General features: G+C 39.4%; 1 protein-coding gene across 2 annotated transcripts in view; it reads right to left on the bottom strand.

Moving 5' to 3' along the window:
- Window positions 1–10,454, bottom strand: part of TSC22D2 (TSC22 domain family member 2) — a 50,419-nt gene extending 39,965 nt beyond the window's left edge. For both annotated transcript variants that reach the window (XM_045539460.1, XM_045539461.1), the window contains exon 1: window positions 7,455–10,454. In XM_045539460.1, the coding sequence (XP_045395416.1) occupies window positions 7,455–9,397 (1,943 nt within the window). In that variant the 5' untranslated portion in view covers window positions 9,398–10,454. The remainder of the gene's footprint in view (window positions 1–7,454) is intronic.
- Window positions 10,455–21,722: the final 11,268 nt, after the last annotated feature.

The following is a 21,722-nucleotide window of genomic DNA, read 5'->3' as shown; positions in this document are numbered from 1 at the left end:
AAATATCCTTTAGATAAAAGGTTACCATACAACAAATCAGTGGCTATAGTGGCTTTTCCTTCCTCCCATCTTACTGTCTGCCAAGTAATAAAACAGACTTCTAATCCTGAGAATATTCAAGAGCATTGGCTTTGGGATCAAAGGTCTGAATGTAAGTCTACACTTGGTCACTTATAATAGCTATGTGACTCAAATTCTCAGAGCCTCAGTTTCTTTAATCAATAAAAAAGGGGAAAAAAACACTTCCTTACAGGTTACTTAAAAAAATCTAATGAGATTATATATTTACAGGGCCTGACATAAGCTTAGTTTGTGTTTAATACAGGATTATAGTTTCCATATTATGCTGCATAATAATCAAATTTTGGTAGAGACCTTAACATGTATCCAATGTTTTGTCATCATCATCAAGGTAATATATTGAGACAAACAGAATACTTAAACTTAGAGCTAAGGGTATCAAACTATTTAGCACATTTCATTGGATTACAATTCTGATTTTGGGGACTCGGTGCTCCCCTAGGTGTTCCCCAAACACAACTTTGTCATAAGATTATAATTCCACAATAATCACTGAAAAAGGTACTGAAACGGTTCCAAGGTACATATTACTTTGACAATGAAAGCTTCAAAAAACACCTTTAATAATAAAATAAATTTACTATAAAAATCTAAATTTCTTAGCCCTTCACTCTGGTTCCTATCAAATTAATCACATCATTTTCCAAATATGATAATGTAATAGTTTTTCACTCTTCCACTCATTATATAAAGTGCCTTCCACCTCTGCTTGGACAACCATCCCTTTCTTTTATCAGTGACCTAATGTGAATGACCCTCTTAAGATTCAGTTTAAGATTTAGCCTCAAAGAATGCATAAGTAATAATGGGTTGCTTCTGAGGACAGAAACTGGGTGGCTGGAAGACAGAGGGGGCAGAGAGGCTTTCATTTTATACTTTTATATATCTTCAGTTTTTAACTGTATATCATCTACACAGAGAATTTTTAAACAGAAGTCAGTCTAACTACTACCTCCCAACCCCAATCTGATTTGATATCCCAATTGTTCCCACTAGTATTTTATATTTACTTTATCATGGCCTACAATATATATCAAAGTATACATTTGATCATCATTTTCATATAGCCTGGCCTTGGAGGGCAGGGTAGTCTTATTTCTGTATGCCACTGCTCACTACTTGGAGAGTACAATAAAAGCTGAATGACTGACACACTGTTGTTTTAAATGTTTTCTAGGGCACTCAACCTACTTAATGAGTACTTGTGAATTTCATTTATTGTCACACAATAGTCCATGGCAGGAAAGGGGTTTGACAAGAGGAAGGTTTAAGTTGGCAGCTCTCTCACAAAGTACGTCTGAACATATGAACTCATACACATAGAGCTAGAAGGAACCTTAAAATTTGACCATGTCTTAAAATCTAATTTTACCAATGAGAAAAACAGAAGTTAAACGACCTGATCTAAGAAATCAGCTAAGGGGTAGGAAAACTAGAAGTAGAACACAATATGCCATATTTCTTACTAATCTCTGGCCTAATCTTTTCTCTGACTACATCCATACTATACAATTACATTTTCAGATTAAAATCAAAGACTCCTAGTATGATTTATAGCATGCAAAGGAGTGACTTGGGAGAGCAGTTTGGACACTGAAATACTAACATTTCTGTGATACAGTTTGCCATACATATTGTCTTACGTTATGCACTGTTCACAAATTGCTTGTATATCTCTCTTTTAATCCTTTAAAACTCTCCAAGGTAGTTTTACCTCCATTTTCCATGAGTAAACAAGAGAACTAAGCAACTAGCTCAAGGTCAAATGCCTCTACTAGGCAGCATGGTTGGAATTTAGACAACGTATGTCTGACTCCACCATCTGTAATGGTCACTCATACGATAAGTTAGGACATAATTAAAAACATTACTAGTTTTATTTGATCAAGAACCCCCCTCAGTTATCTGCAGAATTTTCACTTAACGATCCTATATAGATATACAATCTATAAAAGGATGAGAGCTTACTTTTTTTTCTTTAAACAGATGTCAGGTTGGGTACAATGAATAAACCTAAAGACTTAAATCTGATCTGGACTTTTAAATTTGAAAAGCAATCCAGAACAGCACAGTTGAAATTTAATCCACCTGATTTAAAAGTAGAAATTGTGCGCATATTTTTTAGAGATAAAGTAGCCTATGACTATACCTTTAATAATACCAAATTTGAAGTGTACACATCAAAGTCAAGTCATGAAGTGATGTACTGGAATGATGCAAACTGGCTACTGTTCCTAAATCTTTATGAGACAGACCCAATTTTTGCCCTAACCAATGCCAGATTAATATAACAAATATTGAATAATTTGGTATGTTCAAGAATTGCTATGGGAAAGACATTATACCAATGATTCAGATATGCATATTTTTTGTGGATGCAGTAATTAGTATTATACCATCTAAAATAGTAGTCTCAAATCACAAGCCCACAGGTTTAGTATAAAGAAAAACCATAAGCTTAAAGAATTTATTCCCATTCAGGAGTTTTGCATACATACTCCTTAAATACTGTCAACGATTAATATTTATTAAAAATCTGCTCTTCCCATTAATAGTTACTTAGGGAACATTAATCAGGCTACATTTAACCAGCAGACCTGCTTTTATAGACCCTCTCCTTCCTCATACTTAAGTATTTAAAGAGTAATGCAATGAAAAAATAAACAATATCTCTACAGAAAATACATATTGGTCTAAAACAATTATTCCAAGAAGGAACTAGAACACTGTTCCTCACCATTAAGAAGTGTTCCTGTTCCTTCTGAGACCACATTTCATGTTATTCTACTGTATTTTCTTCTTGGTTACCTGCTATCACTCTACACTTCCCTCAACTCCGGCCATTTTAGGACAGGAAAGTCGGAATCCTTTTATACTCTCCTAACTATCATTCCTCTATGAAGAAAGAGATTCATTTTAGTATCTTTACATTCTGACTGGTGGGGCTGCTCTTCTTTACTGGAGGACACAAGAGAGCCATGGCTGCTTCCAATCTTTTCTAGTACAGAGAAGATAAACTCCCATTCCAAATTACCAAGTACCACATCCATAAATCCAGTGCCATATTTTACTATTCCCAAATTAGTGCTAACAGAATTCTAGAAGAACAAATGGATTGGTGTTACATTTATCCTCAAGAAGTAGCGAATATATATATCCCTACTACCAGTCTTATATAAAATGACTTCTCATAAAGATGATGATTAGTTCAAGACTTGTAATCTCATACCATCTCTTCCCCTACAGAGAAAATACAAGTGCTACTCAAATAGCTACTTGGAATCTGTATTATCCATGACACATAAGCACCTATGTTTTCCTAAAAAAATTAACCAGTGTTTGGCCTATATGATTCAGTTCACATAAAATTATAAACAACATGTCACTGTGAATATTAATGGCCATGCTCCTACTAATACAGCTTTCAATTTTGGGCCTTTCAGGTATTTTGGAAAATCATAAGCCTTTTTGGAAATATTTAATTTCCTTTAGAGCCATGTTTATGGATAAAGTATATTTTAGTAATTAGTGTGGCATCACTGATGAATGCACCAATATCAGTTTTTATACTAAACAATAATGTCACATATATATGATTTTACATTTTGATTACTAACTCCTCCATAAGAATATTCTCTCTCAAGGGCTTAGATAAGCATAAGCTGGTACCTACCGTGTGATTGACACATCAAGTGTAATAGGGGAAAGACCTAAATTACCTCCACAATTCAAGAGATCAATGTAAGCTCTCAAGAAATACAAATTCAAGTAAGGATCTTTCATTTTTAAACATTTAAATGCAGTGAGACTTTCATGTATTAAATAACAACAGAGCTCTAAGAATTACCTATAGGTTTTACAGCAAAGATTAACAGTTCTGACTCCTGGTATACATTTACATAATCTTCTCACTTAAACTTTAAGTAAAAAAAAAAAAAAGGAGAATTTCATTTAAAATACATATATAAAAAAATGTACAAATAAAATTCGTATTTATAGCATATACCAGGACACACCACTGAACAGTCACAATTTTCTTTATCAGAAGTCATTAGCAAACTACACAAATAAAACCATTAACAGGATGATATAGAGATATTTGCCACCAAAGGATCCTTAAAATCAGGTTTAGTCTTTTACTGCAGATCACAATTGCAGCCATTCATAAGAGTTCCTGGAATGTGGCCTACAGAGTTCACATTGGTCAGCTATCTATGGAAAGCAATCTGTACTGTGTTCCTTTTCCAAAAGGGACAGTAACATTTTGCACCTCCCCTCATTAACAGAAAAGGAATCTGTTAAGTGTGTAGGTAGTTTAAACAAATTTTGTAATGTTCACTGTAAAAGTGGCTACACATTTTTTTAATGAACTATATTTTCGACCATCATTATATCCACCGGTTTATACAAAATCAATTTGAAGAGTCTCAACAACTGACCATTAACCTTTCTAAGGAAAATGGCTAGAAAGATGTATAAACTCTATGGTAACTAATATTTTAGGGTCAATAGGTAATGATAATTGAGGACTTTTTGCATATACAACCAACAACTCTTTTAAAGGTGTGATAATATTGAGATGCATTATTAATATATTGCTTGTTTTTTAATATAAACAATCTCAAAATTGAACCAATATAGAGCCTTGTACTAGGGAATGTAACCAAAATCACAAGATAAGAGTTTTCAATATATCAACCTAAATCACCTCAATCCCTTTGTTAATCTTCCACTCTCCTCCCTTTTCTCAAAGAAATAGACTATTTACTGAAGTCTTAAATTTTTTTCAAAAGCAAAGATTTTTTACAAATATTTCCTTAGGATCTCAAATTTATCAACCTATTCACAAAGTTTAAGTCTTTAATTACTCAAGACCTCTCACTCCAATTTGTTTTATTTCACTTATGAATGACTGCATATAAAACTGCATTCAGATTTTACCTAAGCAAGGCAACTCAAAATCATCATATTAAAATTAAGATTTTTTGTTAGTACTATCTCCTCAAAAGTACTCATCTCGGTAATTTAAACATATGCCTGGAAAACTGTGTTATTTAATTTCCAACATAAAACTTCAAAATGCTCTCTTTTACAAAGGCTTTCCACTAAAAAAAAAAAAAAAAAAAAAAAAAAAACAACAAAAAAACAACAAAATACTGTTTCTACTTAATGGATTTATTCCTTCACCAGGTATGTTGGTCCAGTGACAAAACAGTCAAATGTGTAAAATTACATCTTGGAAACCAGCATGTTAAATAAAAAACCAATGAAAGACTATAACAAAAATTAGAAATGCACATTTGATAAACAATGTAGATTTTACAAGATTAGGGTAAGGGAAGGAAGTACCATGTTTAAAATGGGACTACACAAACATCAAAACCCCTGCCCTGGATTAATTAACTGTTGCAATTGATAAGAACACTGATACAGTAGTATCTGTAGTTCAAATATTAATAAGTTTGGAAATGAGATTTTTAGGATTACCGAAGAGGAGAAATAAATGCATCTTTGAGGTCATACTCTAAAGAATATATCTCAGAGTTTCCATTTACCTACAGAACTCTCTACTTCACGCTGTATCATCATACTTAAGTTCTGAAGAATGTAATTACGTACACTGTAAACTGAGGTGTGAAGAGGAGGGAAAATGTATTCTTCATTCACGTGTGCATGCCTGCGTGTGTGTGTGTGTGTGTGTGTGTGTGTGTGTGTGTGTGTGTGTATGGAAAGGGTGGGAGGTCGGGAAACCAGTCATCATTTCTTGAAGAGATATGGGGCAGTATACAGGAAGAGAGAGGTAAGGAAAAGGTTATTTACCAACTCCTCAGAAAATTGGCTTCTGGCAGCTACAGAAGGGAAGATGCCCGTTGACTATTACCAAAGGTGAAAAAATAAACTCAATCTGCATTTCAAGTGTGCCCCTATGTGTGAAAATGGGACCAACTATAAAAGTAGAGGGATTTTCCTGAGTGGCCTGTGGAGTCAGTTTCTTTACTTGGTAGTCCCATCCATAAAAAATTTCTCAATGACTGGCTAGCTGAGCTCACTTATGGACACGTGGTATTCTCTAAGCATTCTCAAGTGGAAGAAAGACTCCCCATAAACAAGTCGCCTACAATAAAAGATGAACTTTGAGGATAAATGAATTTCAGTGAACATCTTTCAAACCAATAGAAGTATACAACAAAAATACAAGAAATGCGAAGTTAAAAAAATGTGAAGGAACTCAGAAGAAACAGAGAAAGAAAAAGCTTTAACATAGTTATCTCATTGTATTCTTCTACATATCAATTACTCTAGAAATCCATAACATTAATTTTGATCTTTTAAAAACACCTAAAATTAACCACTCACAAAACAAAAACCCTAGCAAATAAATGTCTAGTAAAATACCTGAAACGTTTTCTGTAATTTTTAAATGTAATTTAAAAACACTGTAACAAGTCAGCTTTCAAAAATTTGCTATATATTCATACACACACACAGAATATCCATGTGACATTTCCTTAAAAATCACTAAAATTTCTCATCAAACCATACATCAACTGTTGTAGAACTGGTGCAGCAAAACACTAATTTTCACTTAAACCCTTAAAAAAGCATCCCTAAATACAGGGAGCCAATTATTGACATTTATACTTTTATTGTAAAGTTACTCAATTTCAAGAACTACAGCTTTTACTACTGTCAAAGAATCTCTACCTCCCTTTCCTATAGTAAAATGGCTGGTGGGAGATAAGAACATCTTTCCAATACATTTTTTTGCTTAACCAAAAGAAAAAAAAGTAATATCTTGGGAAGCCTCATGACCTTCTGCCCCTTTTTATTAAAAGGCTGAACTAAGCATGATCTTCAAAGCTGGATTTGACATTTCACCATTATCTCTCCAGCCTTTCCAGCCACACTGGAGGAGATTCCTTACACGGATCTCTTCACTAGAGGTCCTTCTGGTTTTCCAGAATGGAAAATTTGTAAATAATTTTATGTCTCAGCCTCAAAACTCACACTGATAAAACTCTCTGCCCTTAAGTGGTCAAGTGTGATTAATATCTAAGAAATGGACAATCCTATGGAAGCATAACATACTAGCTGCCACCTTTAAATGATAAGGATTAAGCTAAAATTCACCTTTTGGATACACAATGCATCCCTACCCATTTTAGTGCTTTTAAACAACTGTGACAAGACCAATTCTCTCATTACACTTTTATATCAGCAACCTAAATCAATTTTACCATACACAAACTAAGTTTTATATTTAAAAATGCTAAGGGCCTCAATTGAAAAAAGAAATCTCCCTAAAGTTGCAACCTAAACAACAACATAGGCCAAGCATTTCTAACAAATATTTAAAATAAAGATTTCCATACCTGTCTTCATCACCATCAACGGGAATAGCTATGCCGAACACAGAGGTGGCCAGACTGTTCATAGGTGTTAACTGAAGGGGGTTTGCCAGGGCATCTGCAACAGGAGGCTTCACAACAGGCTTATTTTCAGCAATGAGAGAAAGTGGTGGTTGAGGTAGGGGTTCTGATTTTCTTCTAGTATCGTCAACTTGCCCGACTAAAGGCTGAGTCTGAGTCTGAAACTGGCTTAGGTCAGACTGTGGTAGACTTGTTGGTGCACTGTGTGTGCCTTGCACTAAGGGCAGCCCAACATGCTGGATTATGCTGCTGCTCCTGCTAACCGGTGTATGGCTGCTCTGCTGTTGCGACTGGGCCAGAGGCGCGGGTACATTTGGCATAGTAACAGAAGCGGTAGACACACTAGGCACGCTTGGAGCGGGCACGGCTGCAGGCACGTTTGGAACTCCGGGCACCATGGCGTGAGGGCCACCAGGTACGGCTGGCAGCTGACCACTGCCACCCAACTGCGGCGGAGGCACGGACTGGGGCTGCCCTGCCCCTGTAGGACCCAAGCAAGGCTGCACCACGCCTCCCACAGCAGCTGGGGGCACTCCAGCCGGCTGACAAGGCGCCGCCTGTCCGCCTTGCGCTGGTCCTGGCCCCGGGGCTACGGCTTCACTGGGCAGGGAAGACGCGCCCATTATCTGCGCGCCCGCTGAGGAGACATTCTGGCCGGTGCCCACGGGAAGGCTGGCCGCCGAGGCAGGGCTCGCTCCGGCACCCGTGGACGAGGGCTGTGCGGGGCTTGGCGGCTGCAGGCCGGCCACGTGCTGCTGCAGATACTCACTTTGGCCGGAGGGCTGGACGGGCAGCAAATGTCCCGGCGGTATCTGCGGCTGGGGATACGCAAACTGCTGGGGCTGCTGCGTTGCAGAAGCGCCGACGGTCAGGCCCTGCTGCGAAGGCAGGGGCATGGCCGGCTGCGCCAGGGTTACATTCGTCGGCGGCAGACCCTGTCCACCCGGCCCCGTTCCCTGGGGCTGGCTTAGTTGCGCGGCTGTCATCATTGGCTGAGGCCCGGCCGCGGCTCCCGAGAACGGCGGTGGTGGAGCCGAGCTTTGAGCCACAGCCCCACCTACGGGCGGCGGCGGCTGTGGCTGCCCAACGCTAAAACTCTGCGGCTGGGCCGGAGTGGGCTGGCTCATTTTCTCTGACGGGGGTAGCTGTGACACAGCAGTCAAGGAGCTGTCAGTTCCCGAGTCGGGCCCGTGCGCCCCCTGCATGGAGGCCACCACTACCACCACCGACCCTCCGGTGGCGCCCAGGCCGCTGTCCCGCTCTGCAGTCTGGTCAAAAGTATTGCTGTGTCTAATGCAATCCCCGGACCTGGTTAGGACGCTGCTGTCTGAATCCCGCTCATAGTATTCCATACACGTCCATCGGCCGCGTCGATAGGGTTCCCCGCTCCCGTGGTCCAGCTTGATCACGCGAAAACGGGAACTACAAGTCGTGGGAGGCTGAGCCGGGGCTGCAGTCCCCGGCCCGGCGGATGGGCCCCCGCCCGGTGCTCCGGAGGCGGGGGCTGAGGTGGCAGCCGCCGCCAGGGTATTGGCGAGCGCCCCAGCCACACTCCGGACTGAAACGGCTCCTCCTCCGTTGGCGGGAGCAGCCGCTGCGGCCGCCAGCTGCCCATCCAGGAGTAGATTTGGGGAGACGGTCCCAGGAGTCTCTGCATCCCCAACATTGTTGAGCGTCTCTTCAGAGGAGCTGCGCTCGCAGACCTCCTCAGGGCCATAATCCGTGGCCCGAGAGACGTCGAAAATCTCTGAGGAGACGTCCTCTGTGCGTGACTCGTCCGGGTCGTCCAGGCTTTCGGTGTCCTCCGTGATGCTAGTGGCCACCTGGGCCGTGGTGACACTGGTGATCTGAAAGCAGCTCTTCTTCTTGGCCGGCATCTTGGACATGGTGAAGGCTGGAGAGCAGAGAGGCACGCCGGCTCCTCTGGGATCCTGCCGGAAACTAGGGAGGGCAGAGCACGGTCCCCCAAAGACAAAGTCCGAGTCCGCGCTGGGGTGTGAGGCCCGCCGCTGTAAGAGTCACAGGCTGATTCGGGCCCCGGCCGCGCGGTGAGACATCCTCCTCCCCGTTTCCTTCAGTGTCGGTCTCTTCGGCTCTGCCCCCGTCTCAGTCCCGCGGCGGCTCCTCCCTCCTTTTCACCTCCCGCAGCCGCGGCGCCTCAATTCAATACCCTCAGTGGCGGCGAGAGCGCGATCTCAGGGGCGGGCCGGCTGCTTCCTCTCCCGTCTCGGGCCGCCGTGTTCAGTCCAGCTCCGCGCGGTCAGCAGGCCTTGACTGGGGGTGGGAGTGGGAGGGAGGGGGAGGAGGAGGCGGCGGCGGCGTGAGGGGCGGTGCTGCCCCGCTCAGGCTCCTCAGGCCAGTGCCGGCGTCCGCTCCGAGCTCTCAGACTGAGGGAAGAAGGGGAAGGAGTGGCGTGTCCGGAGCCGAAGATTCCTAATTCAGCCAGAAACCGCGGGCCGACTTGGCTGAAGGTCCGCGGGCAGGCGGCGGGGCTGCGGCGCGGGCGGGCGGCCCTCCCTCCCCGGCTCTAGCCGGAGCTCAGCCCCAGGGACATGTCGACTGTCTCTGGCGGAAACCCGCTCTGGGGGAGGAGAAAGCCGGCTCGGTCCTCCCCTTACAGGGGGAGCCACCCCCGCGGGCGGCGGCGGCGGTCTCGGCCTCCCCTCGCGCTCTCGAGAGAGTGAGGGGCGGCGGCAGACCGCAGGCTAGCGAGCGGAGGCGCTCCGCCGTGTGAGGTAGCGGTGGTTGCTTCTTCGACTCCTTGGTGCGCCGGATTCGTACCAAGAGAAACTGAAATTCAAACTGCTGAAGCGGCGGCTGCAGCTCCCTCCCCTCGGCCAAGATGGGGCTGAAATGGCCGCGCCAGGGATGCTGGGAGGAGCAGCAGCCCCGTGGCCGCCGCCGCTGCCGACTAAAATGCCGCCGCTGCCGCAGCCACCGCCAGCGCCGCAGCCGCCGCCGTTCCGTGACGCACCGGCGTCGTGACGTCAGCGCCCCGCCCCCTCTGGTTTCCTGCAGTTTCGCGTGGAGGCTTGAGGGGGGGGAGGCGGTGGGCGGGGCTAAAGGTTAAAAAAGGGGAGCGGTTTCTTTATTTAAAATTTTTAAATTTAAAATTTGCGCTGAAGGTTCTTTAAGTGTTGAAGAGCGAAAGACAATTTTAAATTCCAAACGAAGAGAAGCTTACAGTTGCACTAACCAAATGTTTTTATATCGGTTTGTTATGAGACACTGGAAGACGGGAGGTCATGTGCTGCGTCTAATGTTTAGCAAAATCTTAGTGAAACGAGGGCGGTAGGAATGGGGGCTGGGGGGGGGGTTAGATGGAATAAAGAGGGATACGGCTGGAGTAACCGAATCACTTAAAAAGTCCTGAAAAAAAAAATGTTGACCACTGTAGTTAGAGGGGTGAACTGTCGAGAGAAGTGGGGATGATTAATCAAGAACAGCAAGCCAGATTGAGTCAGAAAAATGATTTTTCAGCCAGAAATGCTGTCTCCAACAACGGCATCAGAGGATAGTTACTTGCCCAGAGTGAAGTCGGTTTAGAAAAAGATTAGGGGTTACCAACATATTCCTAAATTTCCCGAATTTGCTGTGATTGCAGGATCGAAGAGTTCATTTAAACTCTTGGACTGTTTTTACTTTCAGCACGAAATCAGCTTACAGGCTCCATAAATGTAGAACCTACTGCGTTAAATAGTTATAGTTCTTCCTTTTGTTTATTCTAAAACTCTTAGTTGGAGCCAAGGTGTGATATGGTTTGGATTGGGCCATGAACAACCATAAAGTCAGAAAGCACCCTTTCCTGTCCTAATACAAAAAGCAGCTATGAAAGTACTGGCAAATTTATCATCTTGTAGCTACTTTCTGGCCAAAGAAAATGGTAAGGCCATTCTTTTAAACAGTTAACAAATTGAGGGTGGGCTCTTGAACTTTGACAGACTAAAGAAGTCATCATTTAGGTTAAATCTAAGAAGTCTTAGTGGAAATCCAGATTTCATGTTTACTGCCGCTTTAGCAGTCACATCATGATGACCTGAATCAGTAAATCGTTCTACTCAGTTCTCTAATCTTTGAAGACAAGAAATACTTTTTATCCCAAAAGATGTTTTGAGAATTAAAATTTGCAGAGAATTGTTTAGGTGCTTAGTTGTAAGCAATATATAGAGGTAGGTCTTTTAACCTTAGTAAAAACCATGTTCTCCAAACCCAAGTGAATGAGGTCAGGATGTGAAATAAGACCACATAACATCCCTGTTTATTAAGGGGGTGGGATAAAGTAAAGGAACAAAGTGTAACATTATGCTGCTATTGTGGCAAGAGATAGCTAATGGAATGTTTCATTATCTTCTAAATCTGAAATTTCAGTAATTGTTAGAGACAGTTTTCCATCAAGAAATTGGATCAACTTGTTAAATCCAGTATGAATTTATAAAAGATTAATTTAATTTTGGATTGATTTACCAGATTGTTTAAAATGGTTATCAATGGGTGGTGTTGATAGTGTGGCCTTTGGGGAAATAAGTATGGTATGCCTGCTTATCCCTTTATGTTATCTTACCACATAAACTTCTAAATTACTTATGATACTCTTTTTTTTTGGAGACAGAGTCTCACTCTGTTGCCCAGGCTAGAGTGCTGTGGCATCAGCCTAGCTCACAGCAACCTCAAACTCCTGGGCTCAAGCAATACTCCTGCCTCAGCCTCCCGAGTAGCTGGGACTACAGGCATGCGCCACCATGCCCGGCTAATTTTTTCTCTATATATTTTTAGTTGTCCAGCTAATTTCTTTCTATATTTTTTTAGTAGAAACGGGGTCTCGCTCTTGCTCAGGCTGGTCTTGAACTCCCAAGCTCAAACGATCCTCCCACCTCGGCCTCCCAGATTGCTAGGATTAAAGGAGTGAGCCACCGTGCCCAGCCTGTTATGATACTCTTAAATCACACATTTCAAGGAAAAATCTTGAAGTAGTCTGTAAGGCCATTTCTCCTTAAAGAATATATAAAGGATTTATTGTGAAATGAAAATAGGGAAAGATAATTTAGAAGAGATCAAGAATTGGGCTAAATGGTAAGAAGTAGGTTAAAGATGTTAAAAGACATCTTTAAAAAAATATGCTTTATAAAATTAAAATGTTTCATTTAGATGGTTAAGGATTTGTATGTGTTCTCTTAAAAGTAATGTTTTCCAAAAGTTTAAAGGCCCTAGCTATTTTTATACATTTGCCCTTAAAAGATATGGAGAATTTATTGCATCAAACAGCTATGAAGAAATAATAAGAAATCTGATTGTTGCAAGTAAGTCTGAAATTAATGTACAGAGGACAGAAATTGATATAAGTATATCCAAATGATAAAAATCTATGTAATTCATAAATCGGTCCACAAAGAATTAAAAGCCTTTAAATAACTTATTAAGATAATAGAAAGCAGGAGATATTGTGCTAGTACATACTCTCTGTGTATGGGGAGTTATTAAGTAACATGGTCGTCTAACTCACTAGAATGAAGAGGTCCCTGGAGTCCCAAACTTCAAGACTAGGAGTCAATGCAGTTATCTGGTTCCATGCCTGCACCCAGAAACAATACATGGAGGCTGTGTGAATCCTTAACTACTTCTAAGAGCCTCCAATTTGACTGTCCTATACATCTGTGGCCCCAACACCCGGGCTACTGGTGAGTACTGGTCCGTGGCCTGTTAGGAACCAGCCCCACAGCAGGAAGTGAGCAGTGGTGAGTGAGCGAAGCTTCATCTGTATTTACAGCCGCTCCCCATCCCTTGCATCACTGCCTGAGCTCTGCCTCCTGTCAGATCATTGGTGGCATTAGATTCTCACAGAAGTGTGAACCCTACTGTAAATGGCACATGGGAGAGATCTAGGTTGCCCTCCTTATGAGAATCTAATGCCTGCTGATCTGAGGTGGAGCTGAGGTGGTGATGCTAGCATTGGGGAGTGGCTGCAAATACAGATTGTTATTAGCAGAGAGGTTTGCCTGCACAATAAATGTGCTTAAATTAGTCAGAAATCATCCCTACCTCCATCTGTGGAAACATTGTCTTCCGTGAAACCAGTCCCTGGTGCCAAAAAGGTTGGAGACCGCTGCTATACATGGTATTTTGCTCAAAGATTTCAAATTACAGCAATGTATGGGAAGTGCATTTAGGAAGAACAATGCAGGGATAAAAAAAGCCTTTAAAAACTAAAGACTGTTTCTACTGATAAAAAAAAAAAAAACCTGCTGCAGCAAGATGTTTTTATTATTTGTAAACATCATACCCCAAATTTTACTAGGTTATTATCTAACCATATCAGTACCAGATGGTGAATTATTTTGCAGTCACAAGATCCTGGAATGTAAACTGCAGATACAAAAACCTGACTTTTTTTTCAATTAATGTGTATTATACTTAAAATAATAATGACACATTAATCTAAACATTCTGGGATAGAGTAAAGAAAATTATACTTTATGTAAAAAATTAAGTAACTGCCTATGCTAAGAGAAGAAACCCTTTAGCATTAAGACTATAAGCTAGACACATTTATTAAACATTCCCTGTGTACGTTAAGAATCGGACAGCTTGTATCCCAGCCAACAAGTTTTCCTGAGATTTAGAAATAGCTTATGTTTATTTTCTATGTTTTTATCATCAAATTATTAGAAAAATATAAAATGGAGGAATAGTTTGCAGGTTCCAAAAAGCATTTAGAAATAAATATCAGTTGTCTAAACAAGTAGTACTTCATTTATTTCTATGATTTTCCTGGGGTTCCATTTCTGGAATATATCATATTAATAAACTCTTGCAGTGAGACCATTGTGTGATATTATCCAAAAAGGAGAAAATAATGCAATGAAAAAGGACTAAAGGTAATGAAATTTCAGGAATACTTTTATAAAGGAAAACATAATGTGAGATGCACATAATTTGAGATGCATAAATTCTTACTTGAGAATGAGATGTTTAAGATTTCCACATTAAAAAAAGAACTTCTATTAGATGCTCTTTTAGAGTTTGATATACTATAAAACGATGATATCTTTTTTTTTTAATAGTGAAGATTTCCTTGAGTACCAAAGACCTTTGAAGTTCAGGCAAAACATAGCAATTTGGAGAAAGAAAATGGTGCATTTTGAACTAATAATAGATATAATGTCCTATTAAATCCTGTTTTATTTTATTATGGAATTTAATTTAGAATCTAAAATATTAGTTCTGTAGTTGTACAGTCTAGTTTATGTGCTACAATGTAGGGCAACATAGACAATCTATAAAAGACTATTTCTTTTTTTATTTAACATTTTATGTGGGTACTTGAGATAAAATTTTAAAAATCTGCATTTCCTAATGAGAGAGATCAAGAGTAAACTCCAGTTTTGCTATAAACCTGTTTTGCTGACAAATCTATCAAGCCACTCAATGTGATACTATTGGCAAAACCATTTTCAATACCATTTGCTAATAAAAATGAAAGCAGTGACTAGACAGCTATGATTTTATGAAGATGCAATATTCTGTCATGAATGAGCTAGTTCTTTACATTCAATGGCACATCCTTTGATAAGGTGAATCATTGCCATCTATTCTGTCTTTCTTGTGTATGAATTTGGTTTATAGCTTAAAGTGGTAATATACCCATAATTGTAACTTGTAAAACTTTAATACTCACAAAAGAACATTGAAAATCATTGCCAATTTCTAGACTTCTGGGTTATAATTCCCTCTTTCTGTTACTATTAATACTATCAGCTTATAAAGTTTAAAAAATGCATGGGAGTGTAGATACTTGTATAAACTGAATTTAGATATAATGAAAGATGGCCTAAATGTTCTTTTTTTTTTTTTTTTGAGACAGAGTCTCGCTTTGTTGCCCAGGCTAGAATGAGTGCCATGGTGTCAGCCTAGCTCACAGCAACCTCAGACTCCTCGGCTTAAGCGATCCTACTGCCTCAGCCTCCCGAGTAGCTGGGACTACAGGCATGCGCCACTATGCCCGGCTAATTTTTTCTATATAGATTTTTAGTTGGCCATATAATTTCTTTCTATTTTTAGTAGAGACGGGGTCTCACTCTTGCTCAGGCTGGTCTCAAACTCCTGACCTCGAGCAATCCACCCGCCTCGGCCTCCCAGAGTGCTAGGATTACAGGCGTGAGCCACCGCCCCCGGCCCTAAATGTTCTTGATTAATAATCTGAGGGTCATTCTAACCTGGTTGATTAGACTACTTTTAATTCATAGGAGCCAAGGGTTGAAAGACACAGATAGAATCTTGACTACCTTGCATTCCTAGTTATAATTCCAAAATAACCAGCTCTTTAGTCACTGGAAACAAAACATTTTTAACATTTAACTTTAGAATACTTGAAATCCCACTTTGAAAGCATTCATACTCATTAAAAGCCCAACCTATGATTTGTGTTTGCATAAGGATTTGGGTGTTGCTTAAAATGGTCATGTAATGAACTGCTTCTCTGCAAATTAATACTCACTCCCTTCCCCCATCCTTAACCTGGGATTTTTAAAGGAGAAGGAAGTCACTAAAGACAAAGGAGAGAACTGCAAAATCAAGGTGAAAAGTTAACCAGAGGTTTGTTGCAATTTTGGCCATCAAATCCCTAATGAATAATAGCAACAGTATTGTTTTGACACCCATTTTGTGGCATTTACCTATTGTTAAACTCAATTGACTAAATGTAAATATATTTTCATCTTCAGATGTTCAGAATTTTTATCCTTCTTAATTTTTTCTGGATTTTTATACTAATCTTTCTTATTTGCATTTTATATATGTTCATTCAACAACTGATCTAATTCTAGATTTTTAGCTTATGAACATTTCATTTTTGCTCATTTTATTGATACTCCACCAATCCAATGATTCTACCCCATAAGGAAAAAAAAATCAACTCCTCCCACAGCAGTGCATAATTATAAGAAAGATAAATTATGTGGTGATGATTCATTCATATTATTTAAGTATTCACCACCGAATTTCTTTAAGCTTAACTACTGTGTTTAGAATAATTTTATGTATTAATATTTCATTTGATATATTTTATTTTGGTGTAAGAAAATAATTTCTCATAGTAGAATGAAGACTGTGTCTTGAACAAACAGTTCCGAATATAATAATACCAGCTCTGCTTGTTCATTCATTCAACATGTGTTTAGAAGCTATGTTGGCCTTTTTGCTGGACTTGGGGAAGACAGTTATGAACTGGGTAAGAAAAGGAAAGTCCTTGTTCTACTAGGTCTTATATTTTAGTAGGGGAGACACATCAAAAAAATAAACAAAAAATTGTGGTAATTTCACATATTCACAACAAAAACCAGTGCAAGGTTTGGGGGGCAGTGTACCTTACTTAGATAGATGTCCTGCAGGTGAGCGTGAGGAAGGGCTCTTTGAGCCTGAGAGAAGCTCATCAATATCAAAGGGAAGAACATTTTAGGAAGGGAGACAGGTGAGGACAATGGCCTTGTGGAAACCAGTGTGTGGCAGGGAGGGAGCTGGGGGAATCTGAGAAGTAGGCAAAGACCATCATGTGGACTTTGTTGACTAAGTGAAGGAACATGTATTTTATTTTAAATGTACCACAGGAGGGTTATAAGCAGAGGATTAACATGATCTGATTTACATTTAAAAAGAAATGTTTTTTAGTCTTAGTAAGCTCTAATAGTTTAGAATACATTGTGTATTATGTTTAGAAAGACCTAAAAATAACTTTTCTTACATGATCAAAGATAAGTTTCTTTTTATAGAGCCATAATATTTGTGTCATAACAAAATGATGGAAATATTTAACAATCTATATATGACAATTCTTACATAGAGATTTAATAGCTTTGTAGCACAACAACTAATTAAGAGAAATCTTTTTCTAAATAAAACTCTAAATTAAGGGCAGTGATTTAAAAAAAAATTTTTTAATTATTTTTTATTCTCGGGATAGGGTCTCCCTCTGTCACCCAGGCTGGAGTGCAGTGGCGTCATCACAGCTCACTGCAACCTCAAACTCCTGGACTCAAGCAATCCTGCTTCAGCCTCCCCAGTAGCTGGGACTATAGGTGTGTGCTACCACGTCTGGCTAAGAGAGCAGTGATTTTGATTACTAAAGAGACACTTGAAATGCCTCACTTAAAATAAAACAAAAACTCTGAACAAACTGTGAAAAAGAAGTCATTTTGTTTAAATGTAATTATTAGTTGTGATAGAACCACCTGACAAAGAGAACTTCCAACAAGTAGAACTAATTTTAGGGAGGCTCGGAGCTGAGACTTATTTTTTCAATGAGATAAAAAATACACATAGGCAAGTCTAGGAACATTTTGAAGAGTTTAAGCAGTCAAGTCAGAAAAGGGCCATAGAAGGAGGGATCTGTCTGGAAGTGGCAGGTGGCAAGGCCATGCATTTTGGTATTGGTGGGTTACTTTTCTTTTAAAAACTACTTTTTTTTCCTTGTAAGGTGCAATTGAACAGTGGGTGATTTCTATTCTGTTTCATGGGCTATTTCTTATTAGTAAGGTTACACTCTGGTGCACCAGTGGGGACATCTGGCCTGGTCGTTTTCTTCACTCTTCCTTTATCTCTCCCAATTTCAGACCTATATGTGTGAAGGTTTAATTTTCTCATACCAAGGTAAAATTTAAAATAGAGCCACGATGTCGGAAAACTTCACTTGAGATGGGCCATTATTACTTTCTCTGGAGCACACAAAGGTAATCTGTTTTCTTAACTGAATGTGGGAGAAGAAATACCTAGATTTTTAGTACCGTAGGCTCCAATGTAAATGTGAACAGGCTCGTATAAATTCCAAAAAAAAAAAAAAAAGAAGAAGAAAGTTTGCTTATCTTATCCAATTCGTTTGAAATTTATTGATTATTATTTGATGGAATTAATAAGATATGATTATAAAGCATTAAGACTAAAAGAAAAGGGTAGCATGCCAAAGTTATTGCACAAATTCTTTAAAAGGCATACATATGTTCCAGTGTTGCATTTTTGTTAAATATCATCCTAAAACTCTTAGATTATTTTACAACTTAATTTTAAAGCTTATAAATATTATCATATTACTTTACATTAGCACCCATTATGACTTCTAGTTTCAAAAATCTTAACCATTTTGAAGATAAACATATGCCATCATTTGATGAAATTTTTAAAAAATGCTAAATATGGTAGAATACCAAGTTAAAAAAATTAAAATTGTATCTCATCTTTAAAAGAAAATTACATGATGCATAGGAAAAGAATTTGGGGGTAAATACATCCTGATTTTAATAATTGCTATCCCTGAGTGATGGGATTGTAGGCTTTTTTGCTTTATATATTTTTATATTTTTCAAATTTTCTACAACAATCACATTATTTTATCTAAATGTATTACTTTTATATATTAAAGGTACCCACAGACTCTAGTCTAGACCCAAAGTAACTGTAAAGTTATAACAACAGACAAGACTATAGTTTTAGTTATTGAGATGTGATAGGTGACACTTCATAAATGCTATCCAAAGATAAATTGCCCCTAAGAATAGTATGTATTTGAACGCCATCAAAGATAATATGAGGAATAATTAGTGTCTTTTCAGTTGAATCTAACTAATGCAGAGAAACTTTTGAGTTAGTTTATGAAATACAAAGGGAATTTAGAAAGGAATAACAAGGACATAAAGGACAGAAAAAGAATTAAAATATGAACAAGCAAAGTTGAGAGAAAATGGGACATCAGGAAACCTTTGTTCTGTTGCAGGCTCTGCAGCATTCTGTTTAGCTGTGCGTCCTTGAACAGGTCATATCCTCTCTGGGTCTCAGTTTCTTTAACTGTAAAATAAAAGGATTGACTAAGGAGATGATTATTTTTATTGCTAAGATTTGGAGAATCTATTAATAGGTTTGCAAAGAACAAGTTTGGATTCTTGGTTTTGTATGTAACAGTCAACGTATAAATGGGTTCGCAAAATGTCTTTGCCTCAGCTTTGGTAACACTCAAGTGTGCTGGTTGTTGCCTCCTTTCTCATCTTTATCCTTTCCTTGTTCTTCCATGCACTTCCCTGCATTCCAGGAATGGGGTGCTATGGCCCTAACCACAAGGGATCCCTTGTCCTCTGGCTTCTAGTTGAGTTCAGCCAATGAGAGCTGCTGGTGGGAGATCAGAGGCAGTAGAAGAGAGAGCTCCGGGTATTTCTTCCCCACTCTTTTTCAGCTGGGCTGGGATTCTGGTAGTGATGGTATTCTTCTATAACTATAGCTCCTATCAGATCCCCTTCCATGGCTCCAACTCTCAATGGGCTCCTTCAGATCCAAGTGTGGTAACAGCATCCCAATGTACTAGCCCATGATGCCTCAGTATTCCTTGTTGGGTCTCTTAACTCTGTGCATTTTTCTGTAATTGTTCTTTTTATTAGTTTGTCCTCAAAATCCCCATTGAACTGTGCCTTCAATTTCCTGCCAGGACTAGGTGAACATATACAAGTGATTTAAATTTTTCTGATTCCTACAACTTTGCTCAAAGCCATAATTTTCCATCTTACTAAGAGTGAAAGTTCTGACAATAACGTATGCCATTTGTGCTGTGCTTACTCTGCTCCATACACTATTGTCTCTTTGCTATTCTGTCCTACTGAGTCCACTAAATTTCCTACTTGGCTGAAAAATTACTGAATACCCTCCTGATATAGGACATTTGTATTTGCTGCACCTTCTGCTTATTCTCTAAGATATTTACATGGGTAATTCCCTCACCTCCTTCAAGTCTTTGCTCACATGTCACCTTTTCAGTGAGGCCTACCCCTAACTACACTATTTAAAACTGCAATCCATCCCTCTTTCCTGCTTTATTTTTCTCTATAGCGCTTATCACCTTCTAATATACTATATTATTTACTTATTTTGTTTGTTGTCTATCTTCTCATACTAAAATGGATTACTCTCGGAGGGCAAGGGTTCTTATATTCCCAGAGTCAATAACAGAACCTGGCACATATTGAAATCTCAGTAAATATTGTGTAAATAAATGAAAGTTCTATGTTTAAAATATCCTACAACATTTTCATTCAATATTTATGAGAGTAAAGTGATAAACATGCCTAAAATCATGGAACATGGGTACAAAGGGAAATTCCCTACAAAGACAGGTACTTTTGTAAACGTGTCTTTAAAAGGAAAAAAAAAAGAGAGAGACCATTTTAATTGTTAGACAAAAGTGGTTTCTTTACCATTTTATTGATGCATTTTGTTCTTTGCAAAATTTCAGAATATATGAAAGCTATGTGTTAGATCATGCAGAAGTCTTTCAGAATACATCATCTTTAGAAAGTGTAAGATTGAGAGGCTGGGCACGGTGGCTCATGCCTATAATCCCAGCACTTTGGGAGGACAAGGTGGAGGATTGCTTGAGCCCAGGAGTTTGAGGTTGCAGTGAGCTATGATAACGTCACTGTATTCTAGTCTGGGCAACAGAGCTAGACCCTGTCTCAAAAAAAAAAAAGTACAAGATTGAAATTTTGATCAAGAATTCACGTTACTTTGACATTAGCAGGGTCTTGCTCTTTTGCCCAGGCTAGAGTGCAGTGGTGTGATCATAGCTTACTGCAGCCTTAAACTCCTGGGCTAAAGCAATCCTCCTCCCTCAGCCTCCCAAGTAGCTAGGACTACAGGCACACACCACCACACTTGGCTAATTTTTTAATTTTTTGTAGAGATAGGGTCTCATTATGTTGCCCAGGCTGGTCTGAAACTCCTGGTCTCAAACAATCCTCCCTCCTTGGCCTCCCAAAGCACTGGGATTACAGGCTTGAGCCACCATGCCTGGCCAATACTAGCCATTCTTAATCATGTTTAATTCAAGGTACATTGCAATATTTTAAATATTTGGTATAATAGCTAGTTTAAATGACATTTCCTTTACATAGAAAAATATAATAAATAGAGCCACTTTAAGGGTAAAAAGTTCTTATTTAGTTTTTTAAACGTAGGTCTATAGATATGTCACTATAGTAACAAACTATTGGGGCAAAAAAGCTCTATTTTGAATTCATAGAGTCTAAACACTATGGATTAATGAATACCTAGGTTTAAAAAATGTCTTTTATAGACTCCTTGGGTTTTGTTCTCTTCATCTGCTTGGTTTGGCTGCTCTTGTTTACATACTTGTTCTCATTAGGGTTTGAATTTCAGAGCGGCCTCAGTCTGCAATGGGAACAAATG

This window comes from Lemur catta, chromosome 1, assembly GCF_020740605.2.
Source record: "Lemur catta isolate mLemCat1 chromosome 1, mLemCat1.pri, whole genome shotgun sequence".
Classification (NCBI taxonomy): Eukaryota; Metazoa; Chordata; class Mammalia; order Primates; family Lemuridae; genus Lemur; species Lemur catta.
The sequence above is the reverse complement of the archived record's forward strand: the minus strand, read 5'-3'. Positions and strand labels throughout refer to the sequence as shown.